The sequence below is a fragment of the Trachemys scripta genome, chromosome 2, assembly GCF_013100865.1.
Source record: "Trachemys scripta elegans isolate TJP31775 chromosome 2, CAS_Tse_1.0, whole genome shotgun sequence".
Lineage (NCBI taxonomy): Eukaryota > Metazoa > Chordata > Testudines > Emydidae > Trachemys > Trachemys scripta.
Window position 1 is genome coordinate 11645485 of NC_048299.1, and position 23375 is coordinate 11668859.

The 23375-nt window shown below is 44.2% G+C and overlaps 1 protein-coding gene and 1 long non-coding RNA gene across 2 annotated transcripts; both read right to left on the bottom strand.

The window, feature by feature from the left end:
• Window positions 1-1070: 1070 nt before the first annotated feature.
• ACAA1 (acetyl-CoA acyltransferase 1) lies at window positions 1071-22245 on the bottom strand (the record flags this gene model as incomplete). Its single annotated transcript, XM_034759908.1, is given in 11 exon segments — window positions 1071-2506; window positions 3285-3430; window positions 6956-7011; window positions 9220-9399; window positions 9556-9746; window positions 13007-13087; window positions 13761-13859; window positions 16551-16593; window positions 16986-17065; window positions 21759-21816; window positions 22152-22245. Coding segments are annotated over 11 exon segments (1104 nt in total), but the record flags the coding sequence as incomplete, so codon positions are not given.
• Window positions 18930-21747, bottom strand: LOC117871988. The gene is made up of 2 exons (XR_004644375.1): window positions 20179-21747; window positions 18930-19462 (listed from the first exon to the last, which is right to left on the bottom strand). It is a non-coding gene; the product is annotated as an uncharacterized LOC117871988 (long non-coding RNA).
• Window positions 22246-23375: the final 1130 nt, after the last annotated feature.

A 23375-nucleotide genomic window follows, 5' to 3' on the forward strand; every position in this document is an offset into this window, starting at 1 on the left:
AAGTCAGTCTGATATTCCCATTTCTGAGAACACAACAGTTTCCCAACCCTCATCCTGCAACAAAAGTATTTTGCAGGCAGTTGTGGGGAATCTTTGTTGGCAAAGAGCAGAAATAGAAGTAGTTTTAGCAAGCATCAGACAGATTTGTTCAACCAATCAGAATCCCATTTATCCATAAAAGCCTGGGCCAGAATTTTCAAATGTGGGCATGCAAAGTGAGGCATCTCATAGACTTCAAGGCCAGAAGGGATGACTGCGATCATCTAGTCTGACCTCCTGCATATCACAGGCCACAGAACCTCACCCACTCCCTACTGTAATAGACCCATAACCCTCTGGCTGAGCTACTGAAGTCCTCAACTAATGAGTTAAAGACGTCAAGTTATGGAGAAGCCAACATTTACTCTAGTTTAAACCAGAAAGTGGCCCCTTCCCTATGCTGCAGAAGAAGGTGAAAACCCCTCCCCACCCAGGGTCTCTGACAATCTGACCTGGAAGAAAATTCCTTCCTGACCCAAAATATGGCGATCAGTTGAACCATGAGTATGTCAGCAAGACTACCAGCCAGACACCTGGGAAAGAATTCTCTCTGTAGTAACTCATCTAAATCAAAGCAGTCTAATTTTTACAGAGATAGGAACTGGAGGCCTCCCTGACCCTCTGATTTCAGTGTCTCACTTTGCAGCCCCACTTCAGACTTCTGCCTTGGAACTCTAGTTGCTGCTCACATACCATTCGAATAAGTGTGACTAGTTTAGTGGGCTTTTTCCCCATTAGTAGGGAAAGAATATCAAAAATTCAGCCCATCTTTAATGGTGGCCTTTAATTACTGATCCTTATTTTTAGAATATAGCAATTACATTCAAGTACACAATTATGATAAGTGCATAACCAAGAAACAGGACACAACTTTTCAGCTTGTATCACTGATTTAAACATTTCTAAAGTAATGTCAGATGACAATAAGTGCATTTTCTTTTAAAACAGTTACCACTAGGAGTTTAAATGGTCTTTTGAAGCTAGTAACTAAATCCATTTATTCATGTCTGTATATCAGTGACATCATAGCAGAATTCTTCACAATCTATCACTAACTTCTAGCGGCTAACCTTCCAGTGATCAGCCACACCTCATCCATTTCCTTTCTGAGCATCCCTTACTATAATAACCCTCCACCATTCCTTCCATAATAACTGTCTCAAGGTTATCTCCAACTCTACGCCTAATGTGGCCAAAGTACATTAGCCTGCTATTGAAGATAGTATATAAGGGAAATGGTTGTACAATACAAAAAGTATATCTTTACACTGGTAATAAAACTATACTGACTCATGGAGAATGCTACTGATATTCATGTAGTGTTACAGGTGCCAAAATCAGTTCTATATTAGGATACTGAGATACAAAATGAGCTTGTATTAAATGTTAATTCAGAAAAAAGACTGATTTTTTTAGAAGTCACAAAACAAGCTAAAATTAAGTAAAAACGCTGTAAAGTTAAAGATGGAATGGTCAGCTTTTATTTGACAATTACTAGTTTTGGCAGCCTGTCCAACCCTTCTCTACCTTTTATTTCATCATTCTCATTTACAAGAGAAATATTATTTATGAATGGATAAACTCGTATACAATTCCTTCTACTCTGCCCAAATTTGTTTAATAGAAAAATATGGGAGTTTTTTAAATAATAATAAAAAAAAAACCCACACACACTGGGCATGTGGACAAATTTGATGAGCCATAAAGGATAGTTATAACCTGAATGTAATCAGTCAGGCTGTTGGTGAAATACCATGGTTTAACCACTTAAAAAAAAAACAAAACAAAACAAAACAAAAAAACACATATTTTCATTGTTGCTATTGATTTAATCAATCATCCCAGGATGATCCCTTAAAAACTTTATCATTAGGTAGTAAAAAATCTACATACATAATGTGTTGGAAAAATTGTTCCATGTGCATCAACATTTAGTTGCGTAAGCAACTATACCTTAACATCTATCTTTTAAAAAAGCAAGACCCACATGAACTTCATCTTTATGAATTATAGCCCTGATCCCTTGGTTCCATATGAGTAATTTTACATATGAGTACCATTGAATCCAGTGGGATTATTCATATGCATAAATGCATATGAATTGGGGCCTCTATTTTTAAGATCAAAACTGGCTGAATTGAGCTCACCTATGACCCCTGGCATTTGCACACCTTAGCTTTGAAGCAGCCACCAAGCTTGTTTCCTCCCATCCCAAAGTATTTCAGTATACAGTGCACATAAATTTATACCCTTTAGACATTTGTGCCTAAAATCAGTAAACAAGATCCATTAAACAAATTCCTGAACCCACTTGCATTTTTACAGTGCAAATTATTCATTATCATTGCAGAATGAAGAGTCAGATGCTGTGCTTCTCTTGTACAATGGAATTCACTTCCCTGGATATTCAAATACTGCTGCAGCTCCCATGCCAGTTCCAATGCACATGGATACAACACCATACGCTCTGGAACAAAACAAGTTAGTGTGTGGTTAGAAACAATAACTCTGGCTCTAGATTGCCTGAAAAAAATCAGTGAATAAAGATAACTTATACTGCCCACAATCCTGAAGGGTGGCTTAGATACACAAAGATTCTAATTTGGGAACAGTCTCTGATGCCTATTTCCCTGAAGTGGGTAAGAGGCACTCCTTGTACAAGATTCTCCTCAGCCAACTCTTACATGCCCCATGGCATCACAGATATATCCACTCTCCTGAGAGTGATGCACTTTAAGAACTGTGCCCCTCAGCCATCAAAGCAGATAAATTAATAGGGGGGACGTGGGTTATAGAGGGGATGAGCTTTAGGACTCTGCTTTGATTGAGGTCATGTTGAGGGAGAAACTCACCCTCTGATACGAAGGGATGGGATCAGTTCAGAATACTATCACAAGAAAACCACCACGCTGCCTCCCTCCACTACTCTTCAGGAAGCTCAGCTATGATCTACTCCAGGTGTACTCTGAAACTCTCATGCTATCCATCAGAATTTTTGGAGAAATAAGCTGTGTGCAACTCTAAACTAAGGAAACTCTAAACTAAGTTTCTCTACCCTGTTTGAAGACATCTGAGTTGCTCTTACTCAACTTGTTTAGTAATTAATAGCCTGCCATCTCCTACTATCCTCCAGGCTATGGTAGAAACATGAACACTCCATTTTAAGGAAGGGACATCACAAGTTTTGACCCTTACCTTGTAGATACTTTACAGAAACTATTTACCACATTATTTTAAATACTCACCGTTTTCCCCTTCGCTTCAGTTCATTGAGCAAAGTGACAACTTGACGAGCCCCAGTACAGCCTAGTGGGTGCCCCAATGCTATAGCTCCTCCAAGGGGGTTGACCTTCTCCTTTGGGATCCCCAGTTTTTCAACACAATACACAGCCTAGAAAGACATATCAAGCATGTCCTTGTGAAATTAATCACATGTGTCAGTTCTCAGCATGTATCCCATACTGGGGAACAACCTGGATTAACATAAGAATGGCCATACTGGGTCAGACCAATGGTCCAGATAGCCCAGTATCCTAACTTCTGACAGTGTCTAATGCCAGATGCTTCAGAGGGAATGAGCAGAACAGGGCAATTTATTGAATGATCCACCCCCTGGTGTCCAGCCCCAGCTTCTGTCAGTCAGAGGTTTATGGACATCCAGAGCATGAGGTTGCATCCCTGCCCATGTTGGCTAATAGCCATTGATTGACCAATCCTCCTTAAACCGAACTCTTTCTTGAACCTAGTTACACTTTTGACCTTCACAACGTCCCCTGGTAACGAATTCCACAGGTTGACTGTGCCTTGTGTGCCTTTTGTTTGTTTTAAACCTGCTGCCTATTTATTTCATCAGGTCCCCCCAGTTCTTGTGTTATGTGAAGGGGTAAAATAACACTTTATTCACTTGCTCCACACCATTAATGATTTTATAGACCTCTATCATATCTCCCGCTAGTCGTGTCTTTTCTAAGCTGAGCAGTCCCAGTCTTTTTAATCTCTCCTCATATGGAAGCGGTTCCATTCCCCTAAACATTTCTGCTGCCCTTCTCTGTACTTTTTCCGATTCTAATATATCTTTTTTGAGATGGGGCCACCAGAACTGCACGTAGTATTCAAGGATTGGGCATACCATGGATTTATGTAGTAACATTATGATATTGTGTGTTTTCTTATCTATCCCTTTCCTAATAGTTCCTAGCATTCTGCTAGCTTTTTTGACATCCACATTGAGTGGATGTTTTCAGAGAACTATCCATGATTACTCCAAGATCTCTTGCGTGAGTGGTAACAGCTAATTTAGACCCCATCATTTTGTTTATATAGTTGGGATTATGTTTTCCAATGTGCATTACTTTGCATTTATCAACATTGAATTTCATCTACCATTTTGTTGCCCAGTCACCCAGTTTTGTTAGATCCCTTTGTAACTCTTTGCAGTCGGGTTTAGACTTAACTATCTTCAGTAGTTTTGTATCATCTGTAAATTTTGCCACCTCACTGCTTACCCCCTTTTCCAGATCATTTATAAATATGGTGAACAGCACTGGTCCTAATACAGATCCCAGGGGGACACTGCTATTTACCTCTCTTCATTCTGAAAACTGACCATTTATTCCATCCCTTTGTTTCCTATCTTTTAACCAGTTACTGATCCATGAGAGGACCTTCCCTCTTATCCCATGACTGCCTGTACTTTGCTGAAGAACCTTTGGTGAGGCATCTTATCAAAGACTTTCTGAAAATCCAAGTATACTATATCCATTGGATCATCTTTGTTCACATTTGTTGATCTCCTCAAAGAATTCTAATAGATTGGTGAGGCATGATTTCCCTTTACAAAAGCCAGGCTGACTCTTCCCCAACAAATAGTGTTTATCTGTATGTCTAATAATTCTGTCCTTTACTACAGTGTCAACCAATTTGCCTGGTACTGAAGTTAGGTTCACTGGCCTGTAATTGCCAGGATCATCTCTCAAGCTTTTAAAAAAAAAAAAAAAATCAGCTATCCTGCAATCATCTGATACAGAGGCTGATTTAAATGATAGGTTACATTGCAGTTAGTAGTTCTGCAGTTTCATATTTGAGTTCCTTCAGAACTCTTTGGTGAATACCACCTGGGTCTGGCGATTTATTAGTGTTTAATTTATCAATTTGTTCCAAAACCTCCTCTCCTGACAACTTAATCAGGGACAGTTCCACAGATTTGTCATCTAAAAAGAACGGCTCTGGTGTGGGACTCTCCCTCATCCTCTGCAACAGCCTTGTCTACCTTGATGTTCCGTTGGCACCTCAATCATACAGTGGTCCCACTGATTTTGTCACAGGCTTCCTGCTTCTGATGTACTTAAAACAAATTTGCTGTTAGTTTTTGTGTCTTTTGCTAGTTGCTCTTCAAATTCTTTTTGGCTTGTCTCAGTATAATTTTACACTTGACTTGCCACAGTTTATGCTCAGTAGAATTTGTCTTAATAAAAGATGTCTTTTTGTCTCTAACTGCCTCTCTAACTCTGCTGTTTATCCATGGTGGCATTTTTTGACCTGTTACTGTTTTACTTTTAGTTGTGGTGTATATGTAGTTTGAGCCTCTATTCTGGTGTTTTTAAAAAGTTTCCATGCAGCTTGCGGGCACTTCACTCGTGACTGTTCCTTTTAATTTTCATTTAACTAGCGTCCTCATTTTTGCATAGTTCCCCTTTTTGAAGTTAAATGTTACTATGGTTAGTTTTTTGGGGTATTTTCCACCCTACAAGGATGTTAAGTGTAATTACATTACGGTTACTTTTACCGAGCGATTCAACTATATTTACCTCTTGGACCAGATCCTGAGCAGCACTTAGGACTAAATCAAGAGTTGCCTCTCCCTTTGTGCGTTCAAGGACTAGCTGCTCCAAGAAGCAGTCATTAATGGTATCTAGAAATTTTATCTCTGCAACCCATTCTGTGGTGACATGTGCCCAGTCAATATGGGGATAGTTGAAATCCCCCATTATTATTAGATGTTCTGTTTTTCAAGCCTCTCTAATCTCCCTGAGCTCTTCACAATCACATGCCGGTCAGGTTGGTAATATATTCCTACTGCCATGCACTTATTATTCAAGCATGGAATTTCTATCCATACAGATTTTATGGTACTGTTTGATTCATTTAAGATTTTTACTCTATTTGACTGTTTTCTTTCACATATAGTGCCATTCCCCCACCAGTATGACCTATCCTGTAATTGCTATATATTTTATACCCTGGTTTTACCATGTCCCAATAATTATCATCATCCCACCAAATTTCTGTGATGCCTGTAATATCAATCTCCTCATTTAATAGCAGGCATTCAAGTTCACCCATCTTAGTATTGGGCACCTTGCATTTGTATACGATTGCAAAGCTTCACTGAACACAACTGGCTAGACGCATCCCTAGTGTAAGTCTGTTGTCTTCCGTGGATTTACACAAGGGATGAATTTAGCTCAAAATATATAGTTTAAGGGAAAGCCTGGCATTCAGATTTACCACTCCAAATAAGTATTTAAAATAAATTTGTGTTAGTAACTGAGCCTATATGATTTGTGTTGCATACTGAGAGTGAAGATGGTAGGTCTGTCTTCAGCACCTACATGCACCTCTATGAAACAAGCTGGAACTACATTGTGTATCCAAGACACATGGGGAACTGAGCTAGCCTGATATATTTATAAATTCACCTTTATAAAATAAGCCAGAAGACACAATTAGGGAGATTTTAAACACACTTCAGTTTGGTTTCTAAAGCAGAAGACACTATAATGAAGATTCCATCTAGGTTTTTATTAAACACCCCTCTTACTAGATCTGTTACATTTACAGTTGTAACCAATATGAAATTCTGCTCGGCCACCAAGCAGCCTAGAAATCCAAAATTAAACAAGATGGGCAGTCTCACCTGACTAGCAAAGGCTTCATTAATTTCAAATATATCAATATCATTCACAGTCAAACCTGTGTGTTAGAGAGAGATCAGACGTTAGAAGGAGATTTAATAACTGAAAAAATAGTGTCTGAAAGAAAATATTCCTAAATAGAAGGCTTTCAATGAAACATTTCCACTTCCCCCTCACAGGAATGAGCGGACATATTGGTAATTGCAGCATAGTTAGATATCAAAGGCCATCACATTTAAAATTATGCATAATGATTTAAGTATCACTACTAGACTTCTGAATAAGATATAAACAAAATTCCCTTCCTCCCAACCCTTGTAGAGGTTAAAGATCTTGGGATATTTTCAGAGAGGATGTGAGAGCAAAAGAAGTGCTGTTAAATTTGCCTAGTTTCTGCAATAGCCATATCCAAACTCATTCTGTGAGATTCCCGGAGTATGAAAGGAATTATAGAAACAGCTCAAATTCCATGGAAAAACATGTAAAATACTATGGTTATTTACACAATATAAATAGCTGCCATTTTGAACTGGCCTATCCGGGAAGAGTATTCATTAATAAAGAGTAGGATTACCATATTTCAATACTTCAAAAAGAGAACACTCCACGGGGCCCTGGCCCCGCCCCAACTCCGCCCCTTCTCCAAAGTCCCCACCCCAACTCCGCCCCCTCCCGAGCATCCCGCATTCCCCCTCCTCCCTCCCGCCCCACCGGCCCCCGCTGCGGTGAAGAGTGGCGGGAGCCGGGAAAGTTGGAGCCCGGAGAGGAGGCAGTCCCCTTACCATGCCTCCCTATTTTCCCGGACATGTCCGGCTTTTGGGAAATTCCTCCCGGACAGGGATTTGAGGACCAAAAAGCCGGACATGTCTGGGAAAATCTGGAGGTATAGTAACCCTACCCCAGAGCCACCTCCCGCCCACCCGCCGGACCCCCCCCAGGCCTCCCGCCCACCCGACCCCCCAGGCCTCACCCAGAGCCACCTGCTTTCCACAGGGCCCATCCTCAGCCTTCTCCTGCCTCAGTGCCCCCTCTCCTGAGAGCCTGCCCTCCGCAGCCCCCCCGCCACAGCCCCTGCCTCAGAGCCCCCCACCCCCTCCCATAGCCCCCACCTTCCACAGCGCCCCCACCTCAGTCCTCCCCTTCACCTCCCACCCTTCATTTCCCTACCTCCTCCCATAGCCCACCCCCTCCACAGCCCCCCACTCTCCACAGCCCCTGCCTCAGAGCCCCCCACCTCCTCCCATAGTCCCTACCCTCAGAATCCCCCCCACCTCAAAGTCCCCCACCCTTCACCTCCCTCAGGGAAGCCTCCACCCCGCTCCCAGCCAGACCCGGTGAGGCTGCGGCAGCTCAGGCTTCGGGAGGCGCTGCAGCGTGGGCCCTTCCTGGGTGGGGGAGCTCGGGCTCCCGGGAGCCGCCGCGCGCCGAGAAACTTTCCCCTGCGCCAGGACCCGCCCCCGGGCAGCGGCTCCGCCGGGGGGGAGACAGCCCCGGCTGCACAGACCGCTGGCGAGGGGGGGCTCCTTGCACGGCCGGGACGGAGGGGGGAGACTGAGGCTCTGCCAGAGCCTCGGGGGATGCTCGGAGGAGGGAGAAGCGGCCGCTGGTCCCCCGCACCAGCAGCTGGCTGCAGAGACGCCACCGCTCCTAGCCGTGGGGCGCAGGGGAGCAGCAGCACGGGGGGTTGTAATCCGCAGGCTGAGCGAGCTGACACCCCAAGAGGAGGGGGGCAGTGGGTAGGGTTATCATACGTCCGTATTTTCCGGATGTTTTTATATATTTAAAAAATCCTCCCGGACAGCAATTAACAACTAAAAAGCCGTACATGTCCGGGGAAATACGGACGTATGGTAACCCTAATAAAGAGGTTAATTTACAGGCATATGATTTCAGACTGGAGTGTCTCACCCACATTAAGATGAGAGAAGCACAACATCAGAGAACAAATCATGTACTACACTTATTAACGCTTTGCTGGAACTGTAAACGGATTCAATGCAAGTTTCTGAGCACATACAAATGAAATGATTATTTATATTTTGTAATGCATGTGAATAGAATCTTACAGTAATCCTAGGCAGGATTTCTTCTAAGATTATGAATGTAATGACTCAGTATTCCCACCGCTGTTAAATAACTAGATGAGCTAAAGTGACGGAGATCACATTAGGATTTATAATACTGCAGCACTTAGGTCCCCTACTCATGGACCAGGACCCCATTTTGGTTGTCACTGTATAACAGAACAAAAAACACAATACCTTACCAGCCTTCTCCAAAGCTACTGGAATGGCATAGGCTGGCCCTATGCCCATGACATCGGGTGGAACTCCAACCACAGCGTAAGATTTTAACACCCCTAGGACTGGAAGCCCCAACTGTGCTGCTTTAGAGCGTTTTGCCAGTAGAACTGCAGCAGCTCCATCGCTGACCTGACTGGAGTTACCTGTTGGGAGATATTTCACTGACAAGATCACCTTTGCCTGGGCATGTTTAGTCACCAGTAACGCAGGTGGGACTGGGAAGATAACAAAATGGCTGACACTGCATGCCAACAGAACACTGATCCAAAAATAACTATTCATAGACTTAGAGTGCTTACCAGCTGTAGTGGAGCCATTTTCCTTGAAGGCAGGCTTGAGTTTTGCCAAGCCTTCCAGCGTTGTACTAGGTCTAATCCCCTCGTCTTGAAGCACAGTGATGGTTTTCTGATTGCCCTGGTCATCCTTAACAGTAGTCCTCACTGGAATGATTTCATTTTTAAACAATCCCATCTGCTGAGCTCTCGCAGCTCTATTAGTAGAGAATGCACGAATGGTTAAAAATCTGGAGTAGGACTGTACCAAATGCTTCTAAAATCACCAGAGCTAATTAATGACGACATAAATTATGAAGGAATTGGTTTACAGGTGCGTCATTCATTGCTTGAAAATAGTAGAGTATGTAAAGTGTTGTTCTTTAACAAATGGAAATAAAACTGCACAACTGTGTGCAATGGGCCCTATGCTGCTAACATAACGAAAAGTCTCCTTTAGCGTAAGTGGGAGGAGGCCATGTTTTTGAAGCAGGAAGAGCCAGGTTCTACCCCCTGCTATCACTAGAGCTGGGGGAATAATGGATTGTTTGGTTTTCTGGCAACACAAACACACACACACACACACGCACACACACATTTAAATAAAATTAAAGGAAATTCTGAACCAAAAGGTCACATCAAATCGGAAATCAAAATATTTCAAAAATGTCAAAACAAAACCTACAGTTGGACTCGTTCATTCTTTACGAGTTTAAGTACAGGCTCAGCAAGCTAAGCAGCATGAAGACAGTTACGTTTTCCTGCTAGTTACCAAAGAATGTATCAAGTTTCTCCCACTCCTGTCTGCCTTCCAATACAGAGAAGTTGAACTTTATGCCGGGGTGTTGCAATCTATTGGCATAATGCACTAACATTTAAATATCTAATTTCATCCCAGAAGTATTCCAGAGCATGTTACGTAATTCATCCAACTACATACACCAGAATCACTTCACCTAGCACCAAAATGCAGGTGGAGTGGAGTGCGGCAGCTATTTCAGCACAGAGCAACACTATGTCTGGGACAGAAAATAAAAATACTGTATTCAACTAAAATTACTGGTCCGGTTTAGGAGGGGCTGAATGCAATTAACCAAACTGGAATTTGATTTCGACACTACGATGCAATACTCTATTTCAAAAAGTACAAAGGGCTCTTTTACATCAACAAGGGGTTTAAGGACCCCTGCTGGACATCTGATTTGAGAAATGGCACCTCCACCAGCACATGCTCCGATTTCTATGAGTCAGAGAAGAGTACCATCTACTGAATAGGTGACTATTAAGAGTTGCTCAAATACAACCCCACCACTTCATGCTTTCGTTCAAAAAGTGAACTGATGCTTAAACAAATGTAATGGTTCAGGAAAGTAAAAGATAAGAATGAAATGCTGAAGGATGAGCCAGTACAGTTGCAGATACCCCAAGTCCAAGGACAGAGCAACACCCCGTTCACACACATGAGTGTGTACACATACCCTTTTATGTTACTGGTCCAATATCAATAAGAAAAGTTACCACACCAAATTTTCTAGGAGCAGGGCCAAAATCTAAAGGTTAGCCTGTGCAGTGGCTTCCTATATTACAAAAATAGCTGGAACAGGCAACACTTGATTAGACCTGTGTTTTTCAAAGTTTGGGTCGTGACCCACATAAGGCACTGGGTCGCCTTGTTCAGCACCCAGGGACCCTAGCGGCTCTGGTCAGCACTGCCGACCAGGATGTTAAAAGTCCCGTCGGCGGTGCTGCCCATCTAAGGCAGGCTAGTGCCTATCTGTTCCGACACTGTGCTGCGCCCTGAAAGCAGCCAGCAGCAGGTCTGGCTTCAAGACAGGGGGGCCACGGGGCTCTGCGTGCTGCCACTGCCCCAAGCACTGGCTCTGCGCTCCCATTGGCCGGTTTCTGGCCAATGGGAGCTGGAGGGGGAGGGCAGTGCCGGGGGGCGAGAGCCACTCGGAGCTGCTTGCGCGCCTCTGCCTAGGAACCAAACCTGCTATTGGCTGCTTCCAGGGCGCGGCGCCAGGACAGGCGGGAAGCCTGCTTCTCCGCCCCAGCTGGGCCTCTGACCAGGAGCCACTGGAGGTAAGTCCGTGCCCCAACTCCACACTCCAATCTCCTGCCCCAGCCCTGAGCCTCCCCAAACCTGGAACCCCTTCATGCACCCCAAACCCCTCATCCCTGGCCTCACCCCAGAGCCTGCACCCCCAGCCCAGAGCCCTGACCCCCTCCTGTACCCCAACCCTCTGCCCCAGCCCTGAGCCCCCCCAAACCCAGAGCCCCTCCTGCACCCCACTCCCCTCATCCCCGGCCCCACCCCAGAGCCTGCACCCCCAGCCCAGAGCCCTGACACCCTCCCACACCGCAACCCCCTGCCCCAGCCCAGAGCCCCCTCCCACATCCTGAACCCCTCATTCCTGGCCCCATCCCGCAGCCCAACCCTCTGCCCCAGCCCTGAGCCTCTTCCACACCCCAAACTCCTCATCCCCAGCTCCGCTGGGTCGTGGGCCTCAACAATTTTTTTCAACTGGGTCCCCAGGAAAAAAGTTTGAAAACCACTGGACTAGACTATTACTGTAGTTTAATTTGACTCCTTGGTGCCAATTGTTGCAGATGATCCATAGTCAGCAACGGATTATCTGTCAGAACAGTTCTATTGTCACCTGGAAATCAATCAATTTAGTTTTGCAATAATTTAACCAAAGGAAAGGCTAGGTTACTAGAGCTTGTCCTGGGCTCATATGAAGCAAAACACCCACAGCAATGACTGCCAGCTACACTCACAAGTTTAGGGCTTCTCTAGAAGTGACATTTTTAGTGCCTGCACCCACACTTTCCCTTCCAGAAAAGCCTCCTTCTACCACAGCATTCGACTTCAGTCCAAGGGGATTTCAAGCTATCTAGCTAAAGCTAGTATAAGCACATTCAACTGTATTTTGGGTTTCACAGAAACCATGAAAGCTGTGACCCATCTGGGTGGTGGGAAATACAGAAAGCCTGATCTCAACTACGGATACTCTAAACACTCTAGACTAAGTTTTCTAGCGATATGTTCACAGTGGGCTTAGTGGGGGGCATGGATCAGCATTCACGTTGCACTCCCTGTCAGTACCCGGCCTCAGCCAGGGAAGCTAATGATCCAACCAGCAGACCAAATTTGGTGATGAATCCTGGTCACGTGCCAACTCAGGCATGTTGTGCATATGCTAAGAAGAAAGGGGTTTAGTCATGAGACTCCCATTACAGTTCAGGAGTCATAGCTACCCCACCCTCCACCCAGATCCTCATTCTCTTAGCTGTCGCCTATTCACACCTCACTACATTGCTGTTATTTGAAATGTTACATTTTAAGCCTTTACCACAGGATAACACAAAAACGGTTAATGGGAAACAGGGAAGTTTTCTCTACAGAAATCAAGCATTTTAGATTATCCATGTAATTTTTATTTCCTTGGCGCACAAATAAAACCCAGGTATTTACTTTTGCTGAGAAGCCATGGCAAAGTCATCTTGCTTCTTTCGGGAAATGCCGAATCTTTCTGCCACATTTTCTGAGGTCATTCTGGGAAAAAATACCACTGGTATTAATCCACCGAGACAGAAGAGTATTAAAATTCCATTTGCCATCAAAGACAAGCAGAGAGGGAAGAAAACAAGCTCTATGCTCAAGTTGACTGAGCCCTCCCCTTGGGCTTAGTGTTCTGCAGTACCACATGACAGAATTATGTCACGTTGCAAATCCGCTCACTTGTTCTCCAAATGAAGAGGGGCTGGAAGAGATGCAAAGGCCCCACACGCAGCCCTTGGGGGGAAGGGGAGTGCAGAGGTAGCCCCTAATGTGATTCTGGCTGCATCTCCACAATGGAAAGCAACAGAAACTTGAGCGTTTGTGAAATGCAGCAAAATTTCTAGAAACACTAAAAATTTGCAGTTCTGAGCCCCTCAAAATGTTCTCCTACTCCTGCTAATTAAGCCACTGATCTTTACTGTAAGACAACGAAGACTGCTTTCAAAAGGTCTGGATAACTACCAGTCCTTATACAATTAATCTTCTACCATAACCACAGGTAACGCTGAAGTGCACAGACTTCAGTAGCGGATCTAAAGGTCAACCATTAAAGAGAGGGAGTTTGAGACAATAAGTTTGGTGCATTTTTAAATATAACAAAACACTGTCTTATGAGATACACAGTCAAGAAAAATCACTAAGTTCTAGAAAGGAAAATAATACTTACCCCATAGGAATAAGGCAATCTCTGGCTTTACTATTGTCCATCATACGTGAGCTAACATCACCAGGGTTGCCTGCATCTCTGAGGGACATTGTTTCCACTCTGAACAGGAAGAAGAAAAGTTAGAATTTACTACCACTGTTTGCCTTAGAAGAATTCATGCAAATTTAGTACCATTAGCAGAGTCAAAAGCTCAGAATCCTAATAAAAACCTTGTATATCATACTGCAGAAGCAACCGGTACCTGACCTGTGCCTCACTCTGGTTTCAATCACAACATAAATGTAAAGCAATAAAACCACTCTCCCTACAGATTAAGCTGCCTGTTGTTTTTCTAGGGCAGAATATCAGTGTCAGTTCATGTCTAGTATTTTCCCAGCATGGGAAGGAGAGTTACTGGTCGTTCTGGGAGCCCTTCTCGGCAGTAAACATAATGGGAAAGCAAATGGTTCTGGGCAGGAGTTTCCACTGGTAAAATATAAACAAAAGCAATAAAAATGCAAGAGTTGCAGCTTAAAAAAAGCTGGCTAGGAGCCTAGCAGGGCAAGTGCTAACAAAACCACTGCAGAGAGACTTCATGTGAGTGGTGCCATTTGTCTTGTATTGCACAACATGAACAAGAAAGGATTACTATGCAACAAAGAGATCACAGATGCTGCAGCCTTTGTCCTATAAGAGAGATAACAGATTAAGAAATGAAAACATCTATTGTATGATTATGAAGCCATTTATTACACTAATAAGTTCATGTAAAGTTAAATCAAGCCATAAGTCCTAAGATGGGATAAGGGTTTGCTTTTAGATCCTATACCATCCATGTATCTATTTTCCAGACATATTATTTATATACCACCATCAGGCAAGCAGGAAAACAAGTCCCCACCCCAAGGAGCCTACAATTTAGAGGTCTGATCCTGCACCTTTACTCTGAGTAGTATCTTATTCCTTATTTAAATTGACACCACTGAAACTACTCAGAGTAAGGATGGCAAAACTCAGGCTCTAAATTAGAGTGAACGACAACAACTGAGCATGATTAAGGTAAAGGGAGACAAGTGGGAGGGGAATACTGCCACAGGTAGTGTCTGGTTACATAAAGGGATCAGCAGATAAAAGCGGTTTTGCTTAACATTTGTTGATTAAAAACCATAAAGTTACTAAACACAAGATGTGAAGGGACCATTGTGATCATCCAGCCTGACCTCCTGCATAACACAGGCCATAGAATTTCACCCAGTGACTCCTGCCTGCACTGAGCCCAACAACTTGTGGATCAGGAGGTGAAAGGGCTGGATCCAGGGCCTTTAAATTGCATCAACTCAGTGGGTTACTGTTGAAAGACTTCCCGGAACAAGCATGTTAACAGAAATGAATTTGAATGATAAGAGAGTACCAAGGGTTCAGCCAGCACACAAGGCTGTTCCTGGTACATGCCATTTGCTGTGCACACATCCATCAGACAGACTTGTTACCTTGCTATGCTAGTTACTTCACAGCAGTCCTAAGAAGGGTCGTGACTACTTCGCTTATCTGAGGATACATCTACACAGCAGCCAAAGGGTGCAATTCTCAGCTCGAGCAGACATCCACACACTAGTTTGGCTCAAATTAGCACCTAAAAACTATACCTAGGCTGTCCAGTGGGACTGTATTCGTTGGGCAGCTAGCCCGAGCTGCCATTGCCACCGCGCTATTTTTAGTGCACTAGCTCGAGCAAAGCTAGTACAGGTATGTCTACCTGACTTGAGAATTACGCCCCCGAGCTACTCTGCAGACATACCCTAACACTCAGAAATCTTTGCGTAAGCTGAAATTTTCAATGATACTGAATTATAAGAGCAATGATAGGGTAACAGATTGTCACTGAAGGCTACAAAGTGATCTCCCTACTGATTGAGGTTAGTAACCCAAGCCAGATTGGAAACTTCAGAGGTAAATGCACACCCACTACTTTAATCTAAAAGATTTTGCTTCTGTATAATTCAGATTCTTCTGAAGTGTGTTATGTCCCAGCTCATGATTTCATTACTCTGTACAGCATTAGTACATTTCATCCCACTCACTGCTCCAGGAAAGTCGCCAGCACTAAGAGAAGAAGCACCACGTATTAATTCAACTGCATTTATAGCAGTGAACAAAGAAACACTCCTGTGGAACATCAGTGACTAGCACAGATGAGATGTTCATTTCCATATATGAGACAACTGGGATCTGAGATCAACAGAAGCTGACCAGAGGCTTATAAAAAGCCAATCACAGATGGCGTTTTTCAGGCCCTTAGATCTCCACACACAAAAAGCGCACACGATGGCAGGGCACCAGAGGGGCCTAACAAACCAATTCTTTAAAAAAGGCTTATAAGGGTTGGATGACTAACTAGCACTCGGTTCTTGGGTTCCAGTCTCAGATTACTCACTGCCTTGTTGTGACACTGTGGACAAGTACCTGTGGCTACATTTTCAAGAGAAATTAGGTACACTGAGTGCCCTGCTTGACACACCTTAAATGAGCCTGGTTTCCAGGGGGTAGGTTCTCAAAACTTCTGAAAGAGTCAAGCCACTTTAAAACATCTCCTATGAGGCACCCAAAATCTCTAGTCACTTAAAAAAAGTCCAGACCTTAATCTCAGAGACTCTATTCACCCATCTGTAATATGGGGATAATGCCTACCTCAAAGGAGTTCTGTAGTTTGCTTGGAGAGCACTTTGAGATTCTCATATGAGAGATGTTATAGAAGGCGAAACACTATCAAGAAGTCTACAGGAGTAAATGTCTATATAGAAATATTCTTACCCACAGGCCAAACCAATGTCATAAGACCCATTTCTGATGCCACCTGCAACAAAAGTACTGTGTAAACATTTTTACCACCACTTAGCAGTAAATATTTGTTCAGTATCTTGTTACTCAGAGGATCATATTTTCTTGGAATAAGGTAGCTCACTCTTTTTCAAGGACAGATGATAATTTTCAGAGAGGATTGTTATGAATATATTGAGTTCCTTTAACTAACATTTCTACAGAGTAGAATTATGGGATCTTCACAAAAAGTTTCTTCCAGACCTAAAGGCTATATTCATTCAAACTCAAAAGTATAAGAAATTCATAGGGAAGAGAGAATTAGGGATGAAATAATTATTTCAGAGTCTGGCTCCAGCAGTCTAAATCACCATCAATAAAGGAAAATTCTGATTCTCTGACTGCCCATAAGGCTCATTACATGCTTACCAGCTATATTGATCACAGCTTGCAATCCAGAGGAACACTGTCTGTTAACACATGATAAGGGTACGGTCTCTGGAATGCCACTAGAACAGAAGACACAATAGATAAGGCACAGAGTGAAAGACACCACATACCAAAACAATAAGAAATTTAAAGTGGAAAATAATCTCTTAAATTATCTTTAACTCAATCAATTCTAACACAATGACAGACATACCTATTGTCAGACTGCTCTAAGGCCATGGCTACACTACAGAGTTAAGTTGTCTTAAATTACATCAACGATCATAAACCACTGTAACTACATCCCTTCTGCATGTTCACACAATGCTCCAGCAAAGCCTGTCTGCTGTTGGTGCTGTGGCATGACAGGGACAGCAGTGCACCATGGGTAACTATCCCACTGTGCAAATCGCCACCTTCTGCCACTTGGATTTCTGGGAATGGATTGTAGTGCATCATGGGAGTGGGCTCACAGACCCAGGATGCAGTTTTCTAAATCCCATCATCCCACGGGATTCCGAATATGTATAGCTCTGTTTTTCAAATGCCCCTATAAACTTTGCACCCGCCATTTCTGCCTGAAAGCATGCATCCATGCACGGCTCTCGTCTTGTGATGAGCATAACAAACACAACGCAACAGATCCTGCAGTATTTCATGAGCTGCAAATCTGAACAGGAATTCGTGGTACCTGCCCTGCTGTGTGCCATGGAAAGAAACAATTCAAGATTGATATTGGCATTCACGGAGCAGCTGCACGGTGGACCATCGCTACTGGGCTCAGGAAACAAGCACCCACTGTGGGATTGGATTGTGATGCAGGTATGGGATGACAAGCAGTGGCTGCAGAACTTTAGGATGTGCAAAGCCACCTTCCTTGAACTGTGCACGGAGCTCGCTCCTGCCCTGTGGTGCACAGACGCTAAAATGAGAGCTGCCCTCAAGCTGGAAAAGCATGTGGCAATCGCTGTGTGGAAGCTGGCAACTCCAGACTGCAACCGGTCAGTCGTGAATCAGTTTGGGGTTAGGAAGTCCACTGTGGGGGTTGCAGTGATACAAGTGTGCAGGACCACTAATCACCTTCTGCTATGAAGGACTGCGACTCTGGGCAAAGTGCAGGAAATAGTGGATGGCTGAGGTGGGGCGATAGATGGCATGCATATCCCAATTTTGGCCCCAGACCATCTTGAAATGGAGTACCTCAATAGAAAGGGCTACTTCTCTATGATATTGCAGGCGTTTGTGGATCACCGTGGGCATTTCACTGACATCAATGTAGGGTGGTCAGGGAAGGTGCATGACGCACACATCTTCAGCAACACTGGTCTGTATAGAAAGCTGCATGCAGGGACTTCCTTTCCAGACCAGAAGATTCCAATAGGGGATGTTTAAATGCCCACAGTGATCCTGGGAGACTCAGCCTAGCCCTTACTCCCGTGGCTCATGAAGCCTTACACCAGAAATCTTCCCAGAAGCAAGGTTTGCTTCAACAACAGGCTCAGCAGGTGCCGAATGACCGTAGAATGTGTGTTTGGCAGATGAAAGGGTCGCTGCATTGTCTTTTTGGCAGTTTAGACCTCAATGAGGAAAACATTCCCATGGTCATAGCAGCCTACTCTGCTCTGCATAATATTTGTGAAGCCAAAGGAGAAAAGTTTCCCCACGAATGGAGCATTGAGGTGGATCACCTGGCAGTTGATTTTGAGCAGCCAGACACCATGGCTATTAGAGAGACTCAACGGGGGGCTATTCAAATCAGGGAGGCTTTGAAGCCGCATTTGGACAGTGAGCCCCAGTAATGCATCTTTCTGTAAAGCGTTCAGCCAGACATTGTTTACTTGCCACCTTGAATGACCCTTGGAATAATTGCTGCCTGAATTTCAACTGTAGTCTGCAAATGTGCTGCAACCACTGCGTGTAGGACACAAATAAAGAATCACTGTCTTGTAAGACTAAGTTTTTATTAAACAGCAATACACAGATTTACATTTCTTACAGGAGACATGACCCTGAGCAGCACTCTCTGAAATGAGGCTCTCACAGCTGTGTGTAAGTCCAGCTGTCATTATGGAACATGTCCCTAGGGGTGGAGTGCAAGGGCCAGAGACATGAGAAGAATGTGGGAGGGGGGAGTTTGTGGACGGCATGGAATGCAGTTCTGTATGGGCTGCTGGGGGACTCTAGCATGGATATGTTTCAACTGTAGCACAATCAGGGACCTAAGCATCTGTTTGCTCCTCTGTGAGCTTTATCATCTGCTCCTTTGACCCTCTATTATCCGTTCCTGCCCTGTTTCCTTTCCTGGGTATCCATTTCTAGTTTCTCATTTATTGTCTCTCTCTACACTCTGTGCTCGCTATCTGCAAGATCTGACGATTGCAGCACATCTCAAAACTTGTCCTCCTTACTCCTTGTTCGCCTGCTTGTCTGATGGAGGTGCTACACTGGTGTGTAGGAGCTGGTCCTAAAGGGCACCTCTGCAGAAGCAAAAGAAACAATACACAAAAGTCAGTATTGTGTGTGCTCTCACAATCTTGAATCATAAAAGTTACATACACTTCTTTCTCGCTTTCCCTTGGCAAGCATACAACACAGCCAGCGCACTAAACATAATAAGTTTGGCCCAGAGGGAGGTGATGCAGAATGAGACAAAAGGTCTGTGTGGTTTCAGAAGGGGACCAGTACAAGAATCTAGGGACACTATTCTGAATACTGGCACCATTTTCCACAGATGTGGGTGATTGAAGCTGATATCTCACTACTGAGGGTAACCAAGGATGCAAGGGACATCTCCTGCATGTGTGCGGCTTCAGACTGAGTCCGCACGCTGCTCGCCTGTGTGCTGCTTTGGTTCCTGCAGAAGTAATTGCTGACTGGCATGGCAAAGTTTCCTACAATGGAGGGAAGAAACAAAGCAGCTCTGCCAAGGAACATTTGGCAGAGGGTTGCAGAGTACCGTCGGGAAAGTTTCCTAGAGATCTCTATGGGGGATTCCCAGGTGATCCCGGTGTACATTAACAAACTTTTTTTGCAGGGTTCCCACTGTGTAGCTACATAGGGGAATGAGAAGCAGATGAAAACAGTATCTAGTGTTGTTAGTTTCTATCCCTTCTCCCATGTGCACCATGTAACAAAATAAAGGACACTTCTACCTCATGTAACCGTGCAGTATCAAAGCAAAACGAGTACTTACCAAAGCTCCCCTTTCCCACTTCAGGCATGCCAGAGCACTGGGACTGGCTAGACCCCTCTGGAGTCAAAAAGAGGTCCTGGCATGCCACACCACCGGATGTCCCTGCTTCCTGTCCCACATCCTCCTCCAACTCTACCTCCTCGTCCACCACTTCATCCTCGGGGTTGACTCCACTGGCTGCTGCCTCCAGTCCCCCTGAAGTATCCACAGGGCTCTGGGTGGTGGAGGTGGGGTCGCTGCCAAGGATGGTGTGCAGCTCCTTGTAGAAGCGGCATGCATTTGGTGCCACACCAAAGTGACTGTTGGCCTCCCTTGCCTTCTGGTAGGCCTGCCTCAGCTCCTTGATCTTAGCACAACACTGCTGCGTGTCCCTTTTGTGCCCCTTCTCCTCTATGCCATGAGCAATCTGCTCGTAGATGTCAAAGTTCCTATGGCTGGATCGGAGCTGTGACTGCACAGCCTTCTCTCCTCACAGACTCAACAACTCCAGTGTACTCCAGACAGGAGCGTGTTTGCTGTGGAGAGTCGGCATTGACAGCTGGAAAGATGTTATGTGAACTGTCCACACCGAGCAAACAGAAAGCAGAATTTCAAAACTTCCTGGGGCTTTAAAGGTGGAGGGGTACATGCCTGTGTACCTGGCTGCAGGGCAGTGGAATTCAAATTACTGACCAGAGTGCTCATGATGGGCATTGTGGGATACCTCCTGGAGGCCACTTAGGGTGTCATAAGCAAGCACAGTGTCTACACTGACACTGCATCGCTCTCACTTGGTCACAAAAAGCTCTACGCCACTCATTGAGATGGTTTTATTTCGTTGGTGGAGCAGGAGAGTTAAATCAGCGGGAGGCGCATTGCAGTGTGTACACCTCCACTGTTTTGTCGACAAAACCCAACTGTGTAGTGTAGAAAAGACCTTTAGACCAATCAATGATCTGTATTGTGGGACAAACAGCAGCAGGTACAATAAGTCCCTGTAGAATGAAATCTGTTTAGTCACACAGCACCAACCCTGACATCCAGTGAACCCCACTAGGAGTGAGAAAAGAATTCAGTCCTTAACCTCTCTACTATCATTGCCAGTTGTGCTGGTGCAAGAAACTGAGACAATGATTCATGAGGTATTGGGCAGAGCCAACAAATCATTTCACAAGAGCCACTAAACATCACTTGTGCAGTAATGACTTAGTTACTACCAACCCAACCTGAATTCACCTCTAGGGGTGAAAGGCTGTTCATACCATTACCAATTTCTTTCCTGCCTTCCAAAATTATTTTTCTACCTCATTTTTGTTAGTTTTGCTAGAAATTGGTAACTACATGTAAGAGAATATAGTAAAAGCTAACAATATATTATGCAATAGAGCTTGATCCTCCCAGTCTGAAACGTGTGAGAAGATTCAAAATAAGCGGGGACTTTGAACTGCAAGTCAAGGTTTAACTTCTAGTTTAAAGATTAGGGGACATTAGCTTTGGAAGAGTTCAAGAATCACATCTCCGCTTTTCTCTCAGTACCCAGGAGAACTCGGTGCCAGAGAACACAACGAAAGAAGTCTCACTCAAGGAGGAAGAAAATTTACCTTAGAAATTGGGCAACTCTTGCAGTGAAAGCCCCAGCTCCAGGTTGCAGCACATTGCCTGCATGCAAAGACATTAATTCCAACTGATTAGCTGCATTTCCTTTACCCTGGCTATTTAACACTCTGTAGACGCTTGAGCGTATTAAGATCACCAGAGTCAGTGTTTTAGAAGAACTCTTAAATCAGAGCCCATACCCCTGACAGAAGAGGAAACAGCCCCCCAGCAGCGGATGCACTGGAGATTAAGCTAACACTATTCTAGTGTAGTGTTAACAGCCTACTGATTTCAGAGCTCTGCATAGATGGCATCCATTGGTCACAAAGGGCACTCCTGTTTTCAGAGAGAGGCCCAAGACTGGAAGTTTAAGTTCAGGATGAAGAGGACTCACTTACCAACACAGATATCTCCCACTTTCTCAGGACTCAGATTGACATCCGTAAGGACAGCTGTCATAACAGCAGAGAGCAGCTCGTCAGGAGTAGTATCCTGAAAGGAAAAATGGCACATCCTGTGAAGTATGTAGTGTTGTTGTAGCCATGTGGGTCCCAGGATATTAGGGAGACATGGTGGGTGAGGTAATATCTTTTATTGGACGAACTTCTGTTAGTCAAAGAGAGAAACTTTCAAGCAAAAGAGAGGTGTGCTGTCGGGTGTGGGGGAGGTTATTTCTGTATTGAGGCATGTACTTCAGCAACAGCCACCCATCCATTAAACTCCCTCTGGAACATTTCCAGACTAGCATCAACTTCCTGAACACCACAATCAGCTTCAACACTGGAACCTTACAGACAACTATATACAAGAAACCCACAGATCATCACACCTAAATTCATAAATCCAGTAACCACTCCAAATGCACCAAGAAATCTGTTATCTACAGCCAGGCACTCAGATCCCACAAAATATGTTCTGAGGGGAAACTTTGTGATATACACCTTAACACACTCAAAACCACCTTCACCAAACAAGGACATTCCACCAGAGAAGTAGATCACATCACGGAATGGGAACCCAAATATCCAGAGAGAACCTGCTTCAGTACAGAAATAAAACCCCTTCCAAATGCACTATTCTAATTGTCATCTACCACCCCACACTGGAACCCACAGAGGGTATCATCAAGCAATTACAATCCATACTCAATGACAACTCCATCCTGAAAGAAATCTTTCCTGAACCTCATCTTCTGGCCTTCAAACAACCCACCAAACCTCTCCAAAGCTCATCATCAGAAGCAAGCTCCCCATGGACCAGGGTACACCAACTCAAAGTGGCACCAGATCCTTCCAGAACAACAGATGCAAAACCTGCAGACATATCTCCACTGCTACAATGATCAACACTCCCCACAACACACCTTTCAAGATCTATGGGTCATACACGTGCCTATCACAACATGCGGTGTCTCTCATCCCATGCAATAAAAGCCCCAATAACTACTATGTGGGTAAAACCAGCCAATCACTATGCTCTCAAATGAACTCACACAGGAAAATTATAAAAGAGAAAAACGCCACATCACATGTGGCTGAACACTTTTCACAAAGCAATCACTCTATTTCTGACCTATCAGTTCTCATCCTCAAAGGAAATCAGCACAACACTTTCAAAAGATG